The sequence below is a fragment of the Nymphalis io genome, chromosome 22 (genome assembly GCF_905147045.1).
Source record: "Nymphalis io chromosome 22, ilAglIoxx1.1, whole genome shotgun sequence".
NCBI lineage: Eukaryota > Metazoa > Arthropoda > Insecta > Lepidoptera > Nymphalidae > Nymphalis > Nymphalis io.
The window spans coordinates 4,308,424-4,325,066 of record NC_065909.1 but is presented as its reverse complement, the minus strand read 5'-3'; the positions used below and the strand labels follow the sequence as shown (position 1 = coordinate 4,325,066).

The window sequence follows — 16,643 nt, the reverse complement described above, 5'->3', positions numbered from 1 at the left end:
GTCACATCTTAGACTGTCAGCTGTCAAATTATCATATGTTAGTTCGTATTCATGAAGTATATATATACTCTTTGTATTTGTTTTTCTCGAGTTATTTACTACATAATTAAATTCTAAAATTTGCTTTAGCTTAGGATGTTGGGTAATCTTAAAGAATTTATATCAGTTGTTCAAGACGGTTTAACATCCAACAATAATTTACGTCAAACTTTGCAAGAAGTTCAAAAAGTGAAAAATATTTTTAGGGACAAGCAAAAGATTTCAAGTGAAATTGAAAGCAAAGTTAATTATGGAGCTGGTGGGGAATTACTTGAGAAATATCAAGAAAACTGGGCAGAGTTACACGATAACGCGGACAAAAATGCGAAAGCGGCAGAAGAAGTCGATAAATTAATCATACAATTGCACGAAACTACAAAAAAACGATTGCAAAGTGCAACAGACTTGGCTCAGAACTTGTCCCACTTACCAAATTTGACGGCGTCCGTGGCACAGTGCATGGATAGCTTGAAGAGTGTGCAAACCCTATTGCATGAAGTTGAAAACCAACTGGTTGAGTTTGAAGATATTATTGAAAGGAGTAATATAGAGAAGTGGAAGCTTGATCACCATTACCACTTAACACTTTACAAAGAAAAGAAAATGGGTGAGTTTGAATATAATTTTTTAAAAGTAATGTACATTTTATTAACTTTATTGTCGAGAACTTAAATGAGTATTTATAAATCAAAATTGACTGCCTCATTGGTCTAGTTATCCCAGTATCTGGATTCAAACTCTTAGTTGCGTTTATAAAATGTGATAAAAATTTTCTGTTGATACATTCTCAGCTGTAGCCCTGGACTCTGGAAGCTTCATATCACCAAACAGTTAGTTGTGCCTGATATCTTTTTAGTCATGTTGAAATGCTGTCCTATCAGATTATGAGAGTTATGTATAGTTGAAATACACTTGTGAATTGTAATATGACATATACAGTTGGCTAGTCTCCTTTGCGAATGACAAAATCTGTCAAGCGAACATTGTTTATTGTTAAGGTATTTTAAAAATGTTCCCGTTTAATAAAAACTTAAACTATAAAAAATATTTTAAATATTTCAGCTGGGCTTGAAGAAATTCGTAACCAATTAGCGAAACAGAATTTGGAGATAAACAATGAAAATGAAAAGAGGCAGCTAGCGGAGTTACAGACGAAGAGAGAAAGCAGCGCTGTGGCGTTCAAAAGTGATATGGCAAAGTACTTGGCTAGTGGAAATGTGCCATCCAGTAAGAATTTATTTATCTAACTTTCATAGAGCATAGAGCTTATTATTACAGTTATTCCCGTAACTTATATATCTAGGTTATAACGATATATATATATATATCGTATATATATTACCTGTATAGATATATATATATATATATATATATATATATATATATATATACAGGTAATATATATACGATTGATTTAATAGGTAAGGTAACTAATTATTTAGTTGTAATAGTAGCAAATATAACTTAAGTTTCGGTATTGTTACAACTTATATGAAACAACTATGAACGGATTTATCGAACGGTCTTAATAAAAAACCTTTGAAATTTAGAATAGTTTAAAATAAAGTAACATCAAGTGGGCCAACCACAAATGCCCGGCGGGCCGCAGGTTGAGTACTGCTGATTAAAACTTATTAATCCACTAACATCTAAACCTTATTTGAGCAGTATGAAAAGGAGTCAATTTATTCTACTTAACAGAATAATTTGAAGTATTTTTTTAATTTTTTCAGCTCCTTCACCAGCACCAAAGATTACATTAGAACAGATACAATTGGACGATGATAAGACGGATTTAGAGAAATTCCTCGAGAGTTGATTTAAAACGGCAACAGACTTACCTGATGGTGATAAACACAGAGCTTTTATTATAAGATAAGATATATGTTATATTATTGTATTACAAATGATATTATATAATGTTGATTTACATAAATGATTTTGTTTGACTTTGGTATTGTAGACTTTTTATATTATTAGAGCACTAATTTCCGCCTACGTGCGACCCCCTGTACCCCTGACAACTTGTATGCAAAGTTTCATGATAATCGGTTGAGTTAAGACGTGAAAGCGTGACAAATAAACTCACTTTCGCATTTATAATATCCCAACATTGTAGCGCTAAACCATACATTCTTGCACATTCAAACATTTTTAGTGCTATTTTGAAAACTTTATTATTAATAGCACTAAATAACCGGTTAACTGAAGAGGGTTAACTGTACCAAACAGTGTCTTTGCCTATTTAATTTAACTAAAAAAGAAAGAAATAAAAAAAAAACAACACATTAATAATCCATAAAAATTTATTCTCTTTGACTAAATACCTAACGAATTTTAAACACCACACGTCTTTCCACCAACTAAAATTATTTTTCTTAACAATATTGTAAAATCAAAAATAAAAAAAAATATGTACAAAGCTTTTATGACTAGGAAAAATAACATCGTTGAAATAGCTTAATGGATCACTATACATATGCTTTAATGTGAATCTCACGAAGACCTCATCAATAATAATTATCAAAAAACAAATTCAATAAACGAAATCACGAAAAATATAATATTGCCATTGTGCTTAGAGTGTGGTGATAATCTAGAATTCCTTTTGATAATATTTTGTGTTCCTAAGCTGGAATGTGCTATGTTTTTCTTATTATTGGGTGTAAATCACCTCCACCGTGGGCAGACATTTTTACTTTCCCTGATAAATGTTTTTTTATACAGGGCCCAGCATCTTTTATGGATCCACTATTCTCTTTAATTTCCTCATCTGAAGAGAAATCTGATAGAGTTAAATGTCTCTTTTTTGGTGGTATCACGTGTAATGTCCATCGCATCGAACCTTTATTTGCCTTTGAACCTTTAACGGTTGTATCTCTGGCTTCATTGTCAGTATCTGAAGCTGCTCTTTTCGAATAATTTTTTACATTTCGAAAACATTTATTTAGTCTATGGACTAGTTCCTTTTTTTCCCCCCTCGGGGGGATGTGGAAGTTTTTTAAATTCAAACTATTAGACTGCCCCTTAGCATTGAGATCGGGAAAATTTTGTGAATATATAACAACACTATCAACAGATTTATCGTCTTGAGACTTTTGTAAACGTTTTTCTTTTTTGGATTCACAATTTGATGGTAGATGAACTGTTTTTTTCTTTCCTGAATTATCGCTGCTGCAACTCGTGTTACTGTTACTCGTACTGTATTGTTCAACTGCCTGTTTCTCGAGTTCGCGAAACTTAGTGTCTATACTTTCATCTGAATCCTTATATTGTTCCAATGCTTCTTTTTCAAGTTCCTCAAATTTATTATCGACGATCGGAATACGAATCCTGGAAGACACAGCTATTTTCGGGTTTAGTTTTATAAGTCCTGGTGTGTTCAAATCATTCGAAAATCGAATACAGCCAACTCTATTTAAATGAATCGGGGGTGCAACGCTGGTACTAAGAACGGTGCTGTAAAGACGTTTTTTCCTTAAATCTTCTTGAGCAGCAGAACTAGTCGACGGTAACTGTCCGTCATCAAAGAGGTTATCCTTTTGTTGCGTATGCGTTATTTCTGACTTATTTTCCTCTGTTTCAGTATGTATTACACTTGTTTGATCAACTTCTTTATCTGGTTCATCTTTCCTTTCTGTCGTTTCAGATTTATGAGATAAGGTTGCACCAGTGTTCATGTTTTGGACTTGATTTATGATATTTTTCTGGTTTAATCGGTTTTGATTTTCTCGTGGCCACCAAACTCCATAGCGTTTTTCAGGAAAACGTGTAGGTCTTGGAATTGTTGGTGCATAACGACTTACGTTTGTCCCTCTGTATGTAGGGCATCGAGATGCACTCGAACGCATTAACGCTTGCACGCTAGCTGATAAACGACCCATCGCTCGTTGATAATCCGTTAATTGTGGAGGACGTGTTACATCAAACTGAAACTAAATATAATTTCAATCATTAGAACAAGAAAATTTAAACGGTTATTATTAAGTTTGAATTCATGTGATATATAAAATGATAAATAATATATAATTTTTTGCTAATACCTTATAAGTTGGGTCGCAGAACAATTTAGTTGGGGCATCAACGCAGTACGATGGGGGTGGTGGCGCTAATGCTGCTAAACTCTTCGGTTGTCGGCGCCTCGCTCGTATTTTCCTAGGAGCTGGTGGTGGACTCGGAGCCCTTGCAGTCTTCATGCCTTGATATGTAACGGAATGTTGATTCCACAAAGGACGAACGCTTCGGATCCTAGCTTCCAGGGCAGCTTCGTCCGCGACTCGCTCAGCGCTCGAGTTCCAGCGCTCGCTAGCTGATGATCGGTGCCCGTTAATTTTCATATTAAAGTGTAGAAAATCAAAGAAATGTATCTGTTGTTTCGTTTGATTTTCATACCCATTTCACTTTTAATCAAATCAGATTCAGATAAAATTAAAGCGAAAAACAAATATTTCAAATCTTACGCACAAATCGCTATCAGTAAGCATCTTGCACTGTCGACGACGACGTGGCACCGCACGATCAGAATTGTCCACTAACTTACGAAACCAATACTCCACCTAAAAACAAGAACTACAGAATTATTACGGAAACGGTATATAAAAAGTCCTAAGATTTATCGGAATATAGAATTACCAAAATAACGCGAGCAAATTTTAATAAAGAAAATTTGTTCAAGGGAATTCTTGTTTTTTACGATGAAGAAAATATACTTACAAGATTGTAGACATTCTTGTAAGTACATTTTTCTTACATATCTGTGTACTTATGGAAGTTATCTACTTGTTAGAAATCATACCTCCGGTAACATCCAACATTCTGTAAGATCGGAATTTTCACAACCGTGACCATTATAACGCACGTTTCCCTTTTCATTTGAGCACGTATAACAGTTTTCTCTGAAAATACGAAATAATTTGCCTCGAGACAAGAATTATGTTTTGCCATACAAATAAATAACATTAAATTGATGACTTACCTTACGTCGTCGTAGTAAAAATTGCCATAGAATTGAGCTAGTCTGGATTCTGGAATCACGTCTTTCACACTTCTTCTACTACGGCTTCCATTATCTTGTAGTGCTACCAAATGTTTATCTAGAATATATATTTTTATTAACGACTATTAATACAAAAACTATTTGATTACAGGTAAACTTTAGAAAACCTATTGAATCGCAATTACTACTCGTTAAATCCTGAGCTGATTCTATCCCTGTGTCTTGAAGAACATGGGACACACGGCAATGTTGTGTCCATAGGCGCTGAAAGATGAAATTGTCCTTTGAATCAGTTTAACTAAGAATATACAGCTATTTTACATTAAACTGACTGAATATTACTTGATTCGCTACTATAAAGTCATCTGGTGGTTCCGAGGCCCAAGTGACATCAGCACAAAGGGCTATATGTGCCCAAGCAGACGTATAACGATCCACTTCGAAGCTCATTCAAGGTGTCATTTCACATACAATCAATGATCTTTAGAATAAGAAATGTACTAATATAATAGTCACTAAAATTAAAGATAACGACTAATGATTTTACTGGAAATACAAATGACGACAATTTAAATGACATTGGAGGTTAAATCTACGATAACAAAATTTTTCTCTTTTTTGATAGATACATGTTATACAATTTTTTTCTTTTTAATTTGAATTGCTTTTCGAATGACCTACCGAATTAATGAATTTGTCATCTCGTTGGCTTGGCTGAATGTCTTTAGTGTCAAGTTTCAATGGCTTTTAAAAATAGTACATTCCACTAAAAAGTTCTTATTTTATGTTAAGTTTGTTTGTTGAACGTTCTTGGAGTATTTGTTATTGCTTTCCGTATGCGGCTTTTTGCAATTTCGCGGATACAACCCAATGTGTAACAGAAAGAACAATTAACTTTAATATTAGTTAGATACATTATTTGTGAATGCGACTATAAACCTCTTAACTTTAATTTTTAATGTATTTTGGCAAGGCTTATAACATTTAAAATGGATCTCAAGCATTGGCGGGAAAATACAGATTACTGCTAGTAACATTGAAAAGTGATTTTTACTGTTTGCATCCCCAGTGCCTGGTGCGCTTGTCGTCCGTCAGGCACTAGGCCGTCACGTCACGTCAGAGTTCAGTCAGATTTGCGCAGGTGGCGTTCTCGGTCGTGTGCACGCATGCGCTCTGTCAGTTAAGCCGGATAAATGAATAGTGACAGTTACCCTTATTTTATTTTTATTTCTATAAAAATTCAATAAAACCGTTATATAAACATCACTTGTTACGTTTTAAAAAAAGTCAATTTACGCGTTGAATATGTATTTATAACGTTAGTCGTTTTAATGTTTTGATGAATAAAATATTGATTTACAGGGGCCTATCCTCTTTATGTTGAATTTCATATTTATTTTACCTAGTTAATTTTGGCAAAAAGTTAGACGATCCTAACTGTTGGTGCGTTGGAACAGGTTTTTAAAACGGTAGAGTTTTTGTTGAGTTCATTGTTTGTGTATGTGAATCTATAGTTTGCGATTGTCGAACGAATGTGCCTCGTTGGTTCCAGTGATGCTGTGATCCGTAGAAAAAGCCTGGCGTAACTTCATCTTTGCATGGTAAGTGGTTCGAAGCTTGTTCTTAATCTTGTACACTTGTCTCTAAGTATTATGCAAGTACTACGTAAGTTAGTAACGGTCGGACGAGCGGTATTACTTTGGGACAATTTGTTTCATGTTATAACGACTTGTGTTATGTGTAATGGGATTGGTATTTTACAGAGCATACAACGAACATTAATGCACTTTCTATTTTTTATATTTTTCCAATAAACAACAAGTATTGTTATAGAAAAAAAAAAATATTTATTTACAAGATTATTCTAATAATATTATAAATCTTGGAGACGTACATAATATTTACATTTCTCTTTCTCACTATCGTTAGCATGGTAATAACATCTTTTGTTTATCTGATAAAAGTAATCTTACGAAAGTAGGTTATTAGGCTAATTACAAACAAATACAAATTGTTATCAATATTTACATCAATACGGTTAGATACATAATAATATTAAACTGTAATTTCTTCAGTATTCTTGGAGTTGGTGCCCATTGTATTCGGATCTTGTCTAAACGATTAAAAAAAAACTTGTACCTTTACCTGTTTATCTTTTTGATTTTTTGCGTAATAATGCATGCAACGAATTAATATTTCGCTCATATTACTTTATAAATATGAAGTTGTCTATATCGTGAAATACGTCGAATTATATTCTCGAACTTAGCTTGAAAATAAATTATAAAATATATTCATTCGTTCTGTACTTTTTTTTATTTCTCAATAACTAGCAGAGATACCTTTTACGTTTTTTCTCTAAGGAAACTCGTTTCTATAAGACGCTTGCTTGAGGTATACGTATATTGCTATGGTTTCTTTTAATTTTAGTCGAATTACGAAACCTAAACACGATCGAACTTATTTGTTAAAAATTATAATTGTTCGTGTTAAAAAACGTTTCCTTGTCTTCAGCTTTGGATATTAATATAAAATATTCAATTCATTTAAAACAGACATATTAAAATCCCATTTTCAATGGCACCAATCATGGATATTTTTAATTGTGTATGCCAAATATTTTAGCTTTGTGTAAAGTTAAAATAAATATTCAGCTTTACTGTTGCGTAGTTTATGGGTGATAACGAATGAAATAAATTAAATAGTATTTCTTAATAAGAATATATTTAATTTATCAACTGTAAAATATTATGTACTAGATTGCAATACCCGATTTACACTTGCAATAAAAGTGTATGCGAAATTTTAGACCAATTGATCGAACGAAACTGGCTGAAAATTCAGTTGCAAATCTATAAAAAAAAGTTTTGGATAGTAGGATTGTATGTTTGTTTACAATAGTGAAAACGATGCACAAGAGTTATCAAATAGATAAAAAAATAATGATGTCGTTAGACAAAAGGTAGTCCGGCTTTTGGCGCCCTTCACTAGTGACGTCTTATGGATTTCACTCTTCGGGTTCTCAATGCAATGGCCTTGGCCCCATTTTCGCAAATAGGTTGAAGCGCGTGAAGAAAAAAAAATCTTCGGGTCATCAGCTTAACAAAGAAACGCTAAAAGCTTGAATTTTTACGTTCTTGGTTTATATTTAAAACAAAAATATTTGATTTTATTAAAATATTTTTTTTTATTGATACAAACAAAACCAAATTAGTGCAACATAATAATTATAATGCTATCAACGTTACATAAGAAGTTTAATATATACGATAACAAGAATAATTGTACCTACTGTTGTTAAGCATCAAAATCAAAGTTGGTACGTCCAAGCGCTATTTATATAAAGCGTAAAAACCGACCCTAACTGGCCTGAATTCAGGATGCGTAGTATTCGATGACCTTGGCCCACATCCACTAGTCGACACCCTGTTAAAAGATAGGCCTAAAGGGTTTCAGCTTAATATCTTTTATTTAGAGAATTTGCTTTTATTATATGCCTTGTGATACTACAGAAAATACTGCAAAGGTTGAAGTACCTTTCAGGCCGTGTTATTACAAAATTTGGCTAAAAAAATTTAAAAATTACGTAAATGAGCCGCTGTTAAACAAATTGTTCTCGTAATTGATACTAATGCATGTAAGTATATCTTCTTATATGATAACAATGATTGACGGATTTGATAAACTTTCACCGACAACTTATTGGCAATAAAATAAATGATATTTATTGTCAATAATATATTATTCTTGCTATTGCAATTGTTATGAAAAATGTTATGTGTTTTTAGATTTCTACAATATTTTATGCAAGAGCGGTTTATCAATATAATTTAAATAAACTAATGTAATTTAAATATCGAATCAAACGATCGTAAATGATACTATCGTTTACTGGTGGTAGAGCTTTGTGCAAGCTCGTCTGGGTAGGTACCACCCACTCATCAGATATTCTACCGCAAAACAGCAGTACTTATTATTGTTGTGTTCCGGTTTGAAGGGTGAGTGAGCCAGTGTAATTACAGGCACAAGGGACATAAAATCTTAGTTCCCAAGGTTGGTGGCGCATTGGGTTTTTTTTTTTTTTTATAGAATAGGTAGGCGGATGAGCATATGGGCCACCTGATGGTAAGTGGTCACCAAACGCCCTTAGACATTGGCATTGTAAGAAATGTCAACCATCGCTTACTTGGATATGTAAGCGATGGTTGCGAAGCGATAAAAAGAAAATGGAGCGTTTGATATTAATGTTTTTATTTCGCGTATAATACAGTGATTGAATGTTTTTTTTTTTTAAATCTGCTTATTGTATTAAATATTTTTTAATTATTTTGTTTTTATTTAGGGGATTTAAAATTATGTTAATCTTGACATGTTTGATATAATTACGTGATATATATTAATTTGCATTATTAATGAATTGGCTGTTACGAAAATGTTTTAAGCGCCGTGCGTTTAAATGTTGTAATTTTCGTTTGGATCTGAATTACATTATCGCAAAATTTGAATATATTACGATAATATGTTAAAGTGAGCCGAGTTAGATAGTAGATTTTAGCTAAAGATCGCGAGTTCAAATTGAGTTGTCGATATTAGATTTCACGGCTTACTGGTGGTAGAGCTCTGTGCAAGCTCGTCTGGGTAGGTACCACCCATTCATCAGATATTCTACCGCAAAACAATTTTTGGTATTGTTGTGTTCCGGTTTGAAGGGTGAGTGAGCCAATGTAATTACAGGCACAAGGAACATAACATCTTAGTTCCCAAGGTTGGTGGCGCATTGGTGATGTAAGCGATATTTACCATTTCTTACAATGCCAGTGTCTATGGGCGTTGGTGACCACTTATCATCAGGTGGCCCATATGCTCGTCCGCCTTCCTATTCTATAAAAAAAACAATACAGCAGTGCTATTCTCTTAGATGAGTTCTTCATTAGTCACCCGTGAAATGTTGACAACAGATTTATGGTGTTATATTTTGATGGGTGTATTCTACAAATTATTATGGTCAATGTCGCATATCACATTCTGATATTTGACGACCGTTTACCGCGTTGAGTTCCGAGTATGTTCTTATAAAACAGCCGGACTGTTGGGCGTCTACTCTTGAGGAGAAGCTATTAAAGCTTATTCTAACACTTTCCTATGAGGGTCTCTGGATATACATTTGACAGAATTTAATCCGATACGTGCAGGTTTCCCCACGATGTTACTTAACCGCTAACGCATTTAGATGAAATTAATATACATATAGTACATCGATGCGACGATAAAAGGCCGTTACGTTTGCGGGTTCAGTATATATGCTCAGCATATAAGTCTTGTTCGTATGTTATAATATTTGCGAATACATTTGGTCCGAAATGTTTGGTACATTTTGTCCAACCAAAGCGAACGCGGTATTACTAGTGAATCGCCGCATTTAGAATTATGTTAACGAACTAATTATTGCATAACTTCATCCTGTGGGAGATGTTAATAAAAAATTGACACGTGTACGGTTCTGACACATTTTTTTTTTTCAGTTAAATTTCCGCTGTGATGATGTTTCTGTTAACATTAAAGCGTACATCGTAGGGAGGTGATTACCGTAATTCGTTAAATATAGAACAATTACCGTAACACCTACGTTGTGAAGTACAGCACTGTTGTATTAGTAGGTCAAGCTTTCATTGTTCCGATTATAGAAATAACTACTGGCAAATGGGCCATCTGATGGTGGTCACCACCACCAATAGACATCGGCACTGTAAGAAATATTAACCATTTCTTACATGTTCATTGTCGTTTCAATTGTATGTAAAGCTACAAACTATTCCGAATGTAGATTCTACCAAAAAAACCGGCAAGAAATCCAATAAATAGTTATTTGTCTCGGAAGATTAAATAACAAAGATAAAAAAGTACTATTATATACATATATAATATATTCTACTATCAAAATATCTACGGAATCTAGTTATATAAAAATTTTTATATACAAATACCACAGATAAGTAAGTTTTATAGTAATAAAATTTAACTTTGCAAGGCTTTGCTCGTGAACGAATTCTTTGTACGCAATGGTTGCAGATAAAACTATCACATAGTCATATTGGTTTCCGCCTGCGGCTTCACCCGCATGTGATGGGAGGCAGATAGGTACCCTATGTACTTTAATGTACCCCTAGCAACGTGGGTACAAAATTTCATTACAATCGGTTTTGTTGTTAAAATGTGGAATCGTAACGGACGAACATATAAATGAACGAACTTCCGCGTTTATAATATCAGTTATGAGATATTTTACTGCGGGCAATGACATCACCCTAAGTGTACGGCAATATAATTATCATGAACTATTTCGAAATCCTTAAAGCCATCAGTTTGTTTGCTTACGACTACTCCTGAATCGATCGCAGGATATTTTTATACTATACTAGTATGCGAACACTACTAGAGTATAAAAATATCCTGCGGCGTTGCACGCGTTTCGTGGGGTGGGCAGATGTTATGTATATAAAAAGTATCCTTGGGTTTAAAGATTGCTTCATTCCAAATTTCATCATAAAACGGTACGGTGGTTTAACCGTGAAAGCGTAACAGACAGACTTTTGCATTTATAATATTAGTAAAGATAATATTTATAATGGTCTAATGTTTGTTTTCTTAAACTAAAACATTTTATAACATTTACTTGAGCGTTTTGATATTTATAATATTGTGTATATAAAGATCGGTATCTATGGAAGCTTCGTAGCTATTTATAAACAGGTTAAACGAGTATGTTTTCCATTCATTTCATTCAGCTATTGTTATCTTGTAGGCGAATGAACGTAAATATTCCTCTGGCGTTCTTCAGTTGAAGAAATTAATGCAAAGCATATTCATAAGTAAAGTAACAGCTTGTATATGTCCCACTCCTATGCTAAGAACTTCTCTCTCTTTAAGGAGGTTAAGTTAGACAATTATGAACAATTCAAGGTATCAATTTTGAAGACACTTATGAAACTAAACTCGCAATTTGGGAAATTTTGAATTTAAGAATATAATACAGGCACGTCCACGCCACGTGTTTGCGTACGCGGGTGGGCAGGTATATAAAAAGTAGCCTTAGTCCAGCCTTCGATATCACGCTTGCTTGATACTAAATCTTATCAAAATGCAAAAAAAAACTTGAGTTCAATTCAAATCAATAATTACAAAAAGACATATGTTGTAAGCATGTTAGTTTAAGAAATTAATGAAAAAATATATTTAAAGTTATTATCATTATTCAACTTAAATTTTGAAAATTTTAATTATTTATTATTTGTTGTTTTCTTATTTAAATCATTTTGCTATATTTTTTAATGTGATAAAAAAAATGAGTGCACTCGTTAATTATAATATTTACAGCTTTATTTTCATTGTTATTAATTATTATTATTTATTTATTTTTAATTATTTAAATTAACAATTTTTAGTATTATAAAAAATATTGCTTATGATATAATCTGTTTATATTGTACCTTTTATGTAAGTTGAATGTGTTTATTTTATTATTACATGTGTCAATGTTGTGACTGCTTATGGTCCTTAATAAAATAAAATAATTTTATTACTTTAGCCGTTAGCATAACAGAGAGACAAACAGGGTTACGTTCGTATTAATAATATTATTATATATATTTATATATAAAGTACATATTAGCGTCGTTATTCTTGTTTATTTTGTATGACGAAGTTACGTCGAGTGATACACTTTAGTATATAAAGAGGAAAAAGACTACATACTACACTAGCTTTCCATCCCGACTTCGTATGGATAAAATTTATACAAACTAACTCCTTATATAAAGCCGAAATGGCCCAGTGGTAAGAACGCGTGAATCTTAACCGATGATTGTCGGCGGTTCAAACCCGGGCAAGCATCACTGAATTTTCATGTGCTTAATTTGTGGTAATAATTCATCTCCTGCGGTGTTTTTAAATTTGTATGATTTGAATTATTGAATACAACATCTGTTTTCGTCGCCACAATACACGCGACAGCTGGCTAAGGGTGTGGCGCAGAACAAACAAAGACAAAACGAAATACAAAGAAATACTTTTGGCTGAGTCGTAACAAAAAATCTTTCAATTACATCACGTCAAGAACAAATATATTTGTATATTATATCTTTTACAATACTTATGTGTTTTTATATATTTTTTTTATATTAGTTAGCGTGTTTATGTTTTATTATATTATGATTATTAATTTTTATAACATAGCTTATACCGACATTTGTACGCAAACACATAAAATTACTCAAATTCTAGGGTAACTGAAAGAAATATGAATTCTACGGTTATAAAATCATTTATCCTGACTCCTGACTATCAATGGACTGCCAGAATTACTGAGTATAGAAAGCTAAAATAAGCAACGTAAGTTGATTTCATAACGTAAGCAACTAAGACAGATTTCCGCGTACGAAGTCGGGACGTGTAGCTACTATAATACAGGTGGCACTTTCTATTGTAACATGATTTTTGTTTATGTTAAATATTTTAAGGACACGTTTTGTACAGTCAAATCAATTAATCATAAACCAATCACAATCCACTCCTGGATATGACTTCCATCATCACTTCCACTTGAGGTACACTAAAGTTTTCGGTCCTCTGCTTTAGCATTCAGTTGGGTCCCACCAGCTTCTTCAGGTCATTACCGCTACCGTGGTCAAGACTAGTGGGCCTACCGGTAATTATGGTACTCTTATTATGTACACTTACCATGAATATTTTATCGAGAGATGAAAAATGAAAAATGAAAATTTTATTTCATTGTCTTACAAAGTTCTTTACACAATAAAACATTGAAAGTGTGAATATGGTCTATAAGAAATCTCAGCCCGGCAATGGGAACTAGAATTTCAGTTCCATTGTCAGCAGCGTGACCTTTAACTTGATCTCGTATGCAAGAACTACTATACGATGTCCGATGCATTTGTCCGTGATGAGTACATCATAAGTATCATACATACTGCAACATGACACTGCAAAAATATCACTAAACTAGTTACGCCCTGCGGATTCATGCGAATTGTATTTTACACAAAATAATTGAAATCAATGATGACATAGAGATGAATCGGCTTAACTAAACAACCGCTATATTTAGGGCAGTAAATCTGTATATAAGAATGATACCCGTCAATATATTACCAATGAGTATTTGGACTACCCACGGTAAAAGAAATATAAAAATCGGTCGTGTATTTTCTGATAAATCCACGTACAAACAACGATATATTAGAAAACAATTAAGCTCTCTTTCTTTGGTGGTGGTTAATAATAATACGATCAAATTAAAGAGGCAATACATTGTAAACCCTTATTGCTTCGTCTTAGGTATGGTTTTATCGTTGCTCAGTTTTATTTGCATTTTAGCTGTACATTCAGTTTTGGTGTCACGGATGGTTTGCGTTTCTTATCGTTCATCTAGAGCGACTACCATGAAATTAACTTTATTGTTCAACCTAAGTTATATCTCGATCATACATACCATTCAAGAGGTATATTTTTAATTTTTTGTCTGTTATAAATCACCATTAAATTTATCACATGTAATTATAAATATATATTCATGGTTTTCATACTACTAACCTTTTTAAAACTCACCCCATTGCATCACATCGACATTGAACCGTTAAACTGAAAGCCATGATAATTGGTATGAATACACAGGACATCTGACGAGTTTTGGTAGACATATATGTAAGGCACTTGAAATGTATCGTAATTATATCATATAATACTGGTTTTCGACCGCGGGTACGCCCGCGTGTTAGGGGAAACGGGCAGGAGTCAGGTATTAAGAAGGCAAACCTTCGTCCTTTGTTGGGGTTCAAGCTTGCTTCATTTCACCTAAATCGGTTCAGTGACTTAGAGGTAAAAGCGTAAAAGACAGACATATTGTATTTATAATATTAGTATAGATGGATTTGCAATGATTGTAGCCTAAATGGCTTTGAACTTACTTGTGACATATTTGAAGATATTCTAACACGAAACCTGCAGTGTGAAGAAACTGATGCTATTGTTAGTCCCTAATGAAACAGCATTTTCCATTTATTAATAACTAATGTCACTCGGGATGATTTATGCATTCTAACGATACCCCATACATCTAAATCTGCTTAAGCTTTTACATGTTATGATGGAATAGAGTAACTCACAGACATAAATGAACATTGAAAACATAACACTCGAGTATTAACACAAGAGGATTATATTTTAATTCATTTAAATATGTTTAATGAGCCGTGATGGCCTAGTGGTTAGTACGCGTGAATGTTAACCGATGATCGTGGATTCAAACCCTGAATTTGCATGTGCTTAATTTGTGTTTATAATTCATCTTGTGCTTGGCGGTGGAGGAAAACATCGTGAGGAAACCTGTATGTGTCTAATTTCATTGAAATTCTGTGTGTATTCTACCAAACCGCGTTCGAGCACCGTGGTGGGATAAGCTCCAAACCTTCTCAAAAAGGAAAACAACAACAAAAGGCCTTAGCCCAGCAGTGGGACATTAACTGGCTGAGACTATTACTGTACTACTGTATGTGGTTTTATACAATATCATGCTGCATTGTTTTTTTACCCAATGTAATATTATGTATACAAAGAACATAAAAAAATGTAAACGATAGTATAAAACGGATTGTTTATTTGAAACCTACCTATCTATTGATTTCCTCGTATGTCGGTGAAAACTATCGCGACAAAAAAGTAAACATGCTGCCTGTAAAACTGCTACGCGCATTATACACGTGCGAATCGCTTCCGTAACTTTTCCCATAGCCTACTGACTTGAAACGTTATTAATATCCATGGGATGCGACGCTCTTTCCAGAATTCCAGTTATGCATATGCCCTGTTATATAGTAATGAGAATATTATATAACGTTGTAATGCAGGTGATCGGTTAATGAATGCTGTGTCTTCTTCTTTCGAATGTCAAAATAGTAATGATAGAAAGGGAGAAATCAATGTCAATTTTCAATGACAATGTATGAAAGAAATCATTTTCTGAATTTTAGGTACAATTCATAGTTTGTTGTAATCATTTAAATTATAAAAAAAAATGCAGGTGCAGAATGAGGGTGTCGTCTATGTTTAATAATTTTGTATATACAAAATTTTATTATAATTAAATTCAATTAATGTAACCGCTAAATTATTTGTTAAATGTTTATTATTTATTATTCTGGTTTCATTCATTTAGTTATTTATTTTCTTTCAATGGTCATCAAGTAAACGAAACCACATCACCAAAACACGTTGAGCGTTCTTTGATAAATAACAATTTACGTATTATGTTGTTTAATAATAATAACAACGAAGAAAATTGTGTAAAAGTATCCAACCAATCGCTGCGAAACTCTCCGTTACACACGTGAGAATTGTTATAATTTTCCCCATTATGTCTTTACAATGACACGCCATTGTTGAATATATACAGCGTCCGTGACAACTGTCGATGGCCATGGTGACAGTTCCAAGGTTTTGCTTTTGAACCGTCTTGCATTGTTCGGCTTACCTTTGAAATTAATATGATCTATTTGGTTTGCCTTTAAAGACTTCAATAGACTTGGTCTTGGTT

The 16,643-nt window shown here is 33.2% G+C and overlaps 3 protein-coding genes across 6 annotated transcripts in view; 2 read left to right on the top strand and 1 right to left on the bottom strand.

Annotated features, from left to right (window-relative positions):
• The first annotated feature begins 40 nt into the window (after positions 1-40).
• LOC126777382 (dysbindin) lies at positions 41-1,969 on the top strand. Its single transcript, XM_050500426.1, has 3 exons — positions 41-646; positions 1,102-1,266; positions 1,773-1,969. Exons 1-3 carry the CDS (start codon positions 136-138, stop codon positions 1,856-1,858), a joined length of 762 nt encoding a protein of 253 aa, XP_050356383.1. The 5' UTR covers positions 41-135; the 3' UTR covers positions 1,859-1,969.
• A 526-nt stretch (positions 1,970-2,495) lies between these two features.
• Positions 2,496-5,614, bottom strand: LOC126777355 (uncharacterized). Of its 2 annotated transcripts, none has more exons than XM_050500382.1 (7): positions 5,378-5,614; positions 5,203-5,299; positions 5,015-5,132; positions 4,835-4,934; positions 4,504-4,595; positions 4,083-4,344; positions 2,496-3,974 (listed from the first exon to the last, which is right to left on the bottom strand). In XM_050500382.1, exons 1-7 carry the CDS (start codon positions 5,483-5,485, stop codon positions 2,682-2,684), a joined length of 2,070 nt encoding a protein of 689 aa, XP_050356339.1. In that variant the 5' UTR covers positions 5,486-5,614; the 3' UTR covers positions 2,496-2,681. The 2 variants fall into 2 exon arrangements, with proteins under 2 accessions (XP_050356339.1, XP_050356340.1); XM_050500383.1 differs by having other exon boundaries at positions 5,221-5,299.
• A 531-nt stretch (positions 5,615-6,145) lies between these two features.
• The window catches only part of LOC126777348 (uncharacterized), a 49,453-nt gene continuing 38,955 nt past the window's right edge, over positions 6,146-16,643 (top strand). For all 3 annotated transcript variants that reach the window (XM_050500362.1, XM_050500361.1, XM_050500360.1), the window contains exon 1: positions 6,146-6,636. The gene's annotated coding sequence lies outside the window, so the exon portion shown is untranslated. The remainder of the gene's footprint in view (positions 6,637-16,643) is intronic.